This window comes from Callorhinus ursinus, unplaced genomic scaffold (genome assembly GCF_003265705.2).
Source record: "Callorhinus ursinus isolate GAN/ISIS: 27379988/994484 unplaced genomic scaffold, GSC_fseal_2.0 scaffold3121, whole genome shotgun sequence".
Lineage (NCBI taxonomy): Eukaryota > Metazoa > Chordata > Mammalia > Carnivora > Otariidae > Callorhinus > Callorhinus ursinus.
The window spans coordinates 1-6,014 of record NW_027400175.1 but is presented as its reverse complement, the minus strand read 5'-3'; the positions used below and the strand labels follow the sequence as shown (position 1 = coordinate 6,014).

At 41.7% G+C, this 6,014-nt stretch overlaps 1 protein-coding gene and 1 long non-coding RNA gene across 2 annotated transcripts; both read right to left on the bottom strand.

Moving 5' to 3' along the window:
• Window positions 1-3: 3 nt before the first annotated feature.
• On the bottom strand, window positions 4-521 carry LOC141372227 (hemoglobin subunit beta-like; the record flags this gene model as incomplete). Its single annotated transcript, XM_073890736.1, has 2 exons — window positions 356-521; window positions 4-226 (listed from the first exon to the last, which is right to left on the bottom strand). Coding segments are annotated over exons 1-2 (315 nt in total), but the record flags the coding sequence as incomplete, so codon positions are not given.
• Window positions 522-4,847: 4,326 nt separating this feature from the next.
• LOC112818818 (uncharacterized) lies at window positions 4,848-6,014 on the bottom strand. The gene is made up of 2 exons (XR_003206691.1): window positions 5,971-6,014; window positions 4,848-5,103 (listed from the first exon to the last, which is right to left on the bottom strand). It is a non-coding gene; the product is annotated as an uncharacterized lncRNA (long non-coding RNA).

The window sequence follows — 6,014 nt, the reverse complement described above, 5'->3', positions numbered from 1 at the left end:
CACCTTGAAGTTCTCGGGATCCACGTGCAGCTTGTCACAGTGCAGCTCACTGAGCTTAGCAAAGGTGCCCTTGAGGTTGTCCAGATTCTTCAGGCCATCACTAAAGGAATTCAGCACCTTCTTGCCATGGGCCTTGACCTTGGCATTGCCCATAACAGCATCAGGAGAGGACAGGTCCCCAAAGGAGTCAAAGAACCTCTGAGTCCAGGGGTAGACAACCAGCAGCCTGAGGGGTGAGAAGAGCACAGAGGACAGGGGCGTCAGAGCTTGTCAGAAACCCAGGGGACTGAGCCATCTCCACCTGCCCAGCTTCCGTTCACTCTCCGTAAGCCTGCCTTGCCACCTGGATACCAACCTGCCCAGGGCTTCACCACCAACTTCATCCACGTTCACCTTGCCCCACAGGGCGGTGACGGCAGCCTTCTCGTCAGCAGTCAGATGCACCATGGTGTCTGTTTGTGGTTGCTAGTGAACACGGTTGTGTCAGAAGCAAGTATAAGCAGCAGCTGGCCCTGCTCTTCCTTTTATGCCCAGCCCTAATCTTGCCCTCCCTGGGGCTGTGAGCAGATTGGCCCAGGCCTGGGTGTGGTTCTCCAGGGTGAGGCCTGAATGGTGGCTGCCATCCCTCTCCTTGACCGTTCTGACACCTGCTTGTGAGTCGGACTTCAGACCCTGGTCCTCTCTCTAGGGATCTCTAGCTCCCATCTTAGCAATACAAATTGCTACTAAATCATTCTCCTTGGCTAGCATCTTACAATTTTGAGAATCACAACCTGGTAATCTCTTAGAGACTGCCTCTTCGATTTTCTTTGTACACAAATGAAGAATCCCAGGTCCAGAAAGTAGAAGACATTCGTCCACTGTGGTTCCACTTAAAAGCATATGGATGGTTCTCCTCCTGTGTCTTCAGAATGGGCAAAATAATTACAAGTACAGCATGGATGGAACCTCTGGCACAATTCTATGTCTATCTTCCTTCTCTTGGTTTGGATTAAATCATCCTAGAAAGAAAACAAATATTCATTCATTCATTCATTCATTCATTCATTTTTTTCTTAATTTAGTCATATAAGCAAACAAATGATGTTTTGAAAATGGAATTACATATGAATCAGGAGTGTCCTGTTAAATAACTACTCTATTAGGTTTTGAGGATCCACAGATCAAAACATAGAGACTCTTGACATAGTAAGAAATAAAAATAACCAAAAAATCAACTATAAACCAAAGTTGTTGGTAACACTGAGGGAAGCAATGTCTTTAATTAACGCAAGACATAAAAAATGATTTCTTCCTGGACTGATAGAGAAACTTCTCTGTGACTTGAATGAGGGGCAGGAAAGTGGAAAGGCACTCTGGCTTTGTCCCAGATTTATTTTTACCCCTAGACCCCTATGAATGCTGTGTGCATACCCATTTCTTTTATTTAAATTCATCACCCCAATCCCATTTTCTCTACATATTTTTGTTTGCTTTGGTCTTTTTTTACTAGGATGCATCCTTCTATCTCTACAGCTTTTCCAATATCCTTCCCCTCACTTTTTTCTCCCCCATATCATGCATTCTGATGACTAACTTCTTAGGCGAAGAAAAACTGAAGTGGGGAGTTCTGCTCCTTACCATTAAAAGATACCATTAAAAAAGCAAAAGCAGCGAGCATTTCTGAGCTCAGCATAGGATCTCGGTGTTGCTGGCGGGCCCTGCTGTTTCTTTTTCTGACTTCCCATCATCTGTACCTCCTGCAACTTAGCCCACTCCTGAATTCCCATTTCCTTTAAGCAAGGAAAGGGCCATGCATTTTTTTTACTTACATTGTTTCTCCCACCTTAGAATCTTCTTTTGATCCAGGTACCCCAATGTCTAGAATCACCTCTCTCTCTCTCTGTTGTCATCATAAGTGACAAATATTTAACAGAAACTTCTCGTCCTTTCACCTCTAACACACAGAAACCCCAACTACAAAAACATTTCTAGGTGAACCAGAAGAAAAGGACTTCTCTATTTCTAGTTATTTCAAATCAACTCCCTGAATTCCCACTTCCATTGCTCGATTCCCTAAACTACTTTCTCCATCATTGCTAAGTAAGGAAGGATTCCTCTCCCCTTTTACTTGTACCAAGCCTACCAAGTATTTGTGAATAACCTCTCTCTGGTAATTCTCAGACATGTAGGAAAGGCTTGGTTCTTGTCTGGTAACCTGGAGGTTAGGTCAGAATTACGTGCCCAAAGAGATACAATTCCAGCATTTTCTATTTATATTCATTCTTCTCTAAAACCCTTAAGCAAAGATGTTTTTACTATGGGTCTATTCCTGGGGCAAGATTCCACATGTTGACTTCCAGGAAAAGGGGACCTTCCAGTGTTTTAAATGTTTAAAACACACACACACACACACACACACACACACACACACACACACATTGAGCTATAGGCTTTGAGTTTCATTTTACTAAATTTAAAACTTCATTAGCTTTACCATTGTTTTACATTCAAACTGTTCTCAAGACTCTATTTCACACCCCCGATGTCAGAGTTCGGGTATAAGTGTGCGAAGGGAGGTTCTAGGGAAGTTTGGACATTTGGACATGTGTTTTGCTGGGACTCTCTGTCATGAGAGATTCGCAGGGCTTAGTAAATAACAGTATTGAATATGTTTATACTTTCCTGTCAAGAGCCCAATTGTCAAGGCCCCAGCTTTGCCATCTTGACTGACAGAAATTAGCATCTACCTGGACTTCCCCTACCATTTCCTGTACTCAGAAAGGGTTCTCCTAAGTTCTCTTGTCTCTTCTTCCTTCAGCTTTCTTTGCCATGAATGACTCGGACTGAGCTTTTGTACTGGCAACTGCTGCAGCCACCTTGCTCCTGGCTTCAGAAGAGGAGTTGCTGGTTCTCTCTCCCATCACCATTGCTACTTAGCATGACTGTAGAGGGAGACAGACTTCTTTTCTTACCCATTACCCTTCAGGGACAAGGCTGCAAGTTGTAATAAGACATCAAAAGCTCAGACATATCAGATGAAAATAAGAATAAACTGATAAATGTGATTATGTTCTGAGCCTCAGGCTCATATCCAGATCAACATTCAAAGATTCTAGAAAGCTTCTTGACCCACTGCCATCCTTTCCATTTTAAACTTACTTCTACCCTGTAAAGGGTAGCACAGGATGTCTGCTTTACATCGATCCCAGTCCCAGTGAGCACTATACACACACACGTTCACGCACACACATACACACACACCCTAAGTCCCCAAAGAAAGAGACAGAAAGACATTTTTTCCCTTTTTTCCAGCTTGTGAAATTTGCATACTTTGATGTTTTGAACCAGAATGGATCTGGTCTGAGTATAATTAAGAGGATGAGGATCAAAAGATTCATGATCATCATCCAGAAGTATGTGGTTTTATTTGGTTAAATGACACTCAACAAGAACACTTCTGTACATACAGTAGTGTTTAGTTTTAGATTCCATTCATCATTTTGGCATTTCTCAACATAATCCCTATTTTCCTGGGTCAGGCACAGTTAGTTTTCACTCCTCTCCCAGATCCACAATCTCTTGGTTACCTCAGTTTAGCATCCATTCAAAAATTAAATTAAATTACTAAAATTAAATAATATAAAAATATCCCAAGAAGAGAGAACTCAGAGAAATGATGGACATACATTTTTTAAAAGTCATATTTCTCTATGACAAACAATAAAGCCAATCTAGCCATGAGATTGATAAAGATTGTGCTAATTATTACAGAATAATTAATGTCTCAGTCTATAATCACCGCACAAATATATCCTCCATTGGGCTCAGAGCGTCATTCAGAATTAGATTATGTCACTATGTGGGCCAGGGTGTTGATTTATGAAAAGCAAAGGGGCAATTTTTCCCAGGTTAAATTTGAAACTACATCCCAGGAGCAGAGTCTTGGCTTCAGTTTGGGCCCCTTTCCAAAATTATACAAGGCATTTTGTTCATAAGGCCAAATGTCCAGCAGGCTCTGAACAGAAAGCAGATGTCTGATCAGTGTTTCCCTTTCCTCATTCTATACTAGGGCATTGACACCAAAGGACCTCTCTCCAGTGGTCCCTGATTCAGACTGTCCTCTAGTCCAGCAGTTCTAAGACAGGGAATAAGCATTCATTCAGTCAGTCAGTCTCCGGCCACTTCAATTAATGAATATTCACTTCTTGCCTATGAAGGAAAGTCACAAGGCACGGTAATCATGTGTGACAGTACAAAACAGGAAGAAATGTTTATACAGCCTAGAGTGTGAGGGTGAGGGATAAGAAGAAATATGAAAAACAGGAAGAGGGGAAGGGTTTGAAAAACTTTTCTTAGGCAATATTGGAAAGTGCATTGAGGCCAAGGTGCAAAGGCATCACAAGTGATAAGCAAGCATGCGGTTTGTCTGACATGGGAGGGTGGGAGAAGGAATTATTTATGGACATGTTTGGGGCAAGTAAAAGAGGGAGGTTATTCCTTAGAGTCGGCCCACTGGAAGGAGCAGGCTATGGTAGGCTACACTGCAGGCAAGGGAAGTAGGGAGAAAGGAAACACAACAGTGTCTTGATCATTCATTATGTCTCTATTTGAGCACCGTATTTTTCACTAATTGTAGGAAATAGGTCAAAGCATTAGCCTGAGGGCTGTGTCTTCCATAGAGCCCCTGTGATGCCAGTATTCTCTATATATTTAAAACCTTCTTGACCGTGCCTATGCTTTGGAGGGAAAAGTGTCATCCACTAGCGATATGTATCGTCCCCTACAAGAGCTTCCTATCTGTAGACCCTCAGGGATGTACCATACCCCCAGACAAAAAAACAAAATAAGTGAAATGAATCAGGAAGTTGAGCTGAAGGTTCTTTATTAGGCAGAAACCATACCCTTGATGGTGGACATTATTTCCCCCAGTTCAGAAGATAGAATTTAGGGAAACAGGGTCTTCCAGTGGTCACCAGGAAACAGGCCAGGATCTCAATGGTACTTGTGAGCCAGGGCATTGGCCACACCAGCCACCACCTTCTGATAGGCAGCCTGCACCTGAGGGGTGAATTCTTTGCCAAAGTGGTGAGCCAGCACACACACCAGCACGTTGCCCAGGAGCTGTGGGGAAGACATAGATAGATATGTATACATGATTAAGACAGAAATCAAGCTGGGCTTCTGAGAAACTGAGCCAACAATCATTTATTTTTTTTCTGCCCACACTCCAGCCCAAACTGATCTTCAGGTTATCTCCATCAGCATAAATCAGTAAATATATATGTATGTATACTCTACATTTTTATTATATATATATATATACTTAATTAATTAGTACGATGCTGGGCTGTCTTTTAGCAACTATTGCTGCCCTACTTCTACTTCTGCTCTATCATCCTCAGATATTTCCTTTCCTTTCCTTTCCATTGAGTCTTGACTATAAAAATGCAATTTTTCTCTTTTTAATTTGAATTCAATTTAGCCAACATATAATAAATACATCATTGGTTTTTGAAGTAATTTCCAATGATTCATGAGTTGCATATAACACCCTATGCTCATCACATCACACGCCCAATTATTCTATAATTTTGAGGTGATTTGTAGTCTCTGGAGTGAGAACTCTTTGAAGAGCCCTTATAATCTTCATACGGAGAGACAGAAAGACTTTTCCAAGCACAGAAGGAGAAGATGAGAGCTAGTGTGCATAATTTGGGTATCGAGTAGAGGAAAAAGTTGGGGGGGAGAGAGAGGGGCAAAAGATAAGTAATTAAATGAAGGGCTTGATAAAAAAAAAAAGAGGTTGTGAGAAAGGAAACAATGTGGAATACCGAAAGAAAACATATGAAATTATGTAAATTTTGAAAAGCATTCAGTGATGGTATATACTAAAGTAAAAAGGAAGGTGGGGGGAGAACAGGTAGGGAAAAGAATCAGAGTGAAAGACTAAAAAGTGAAAAGAAAAAACGGAGCATATCCCAGACTCACCTTGAAGTTCTCGGGATCCACGTGCAGCTTGTCACAGTGCAGCT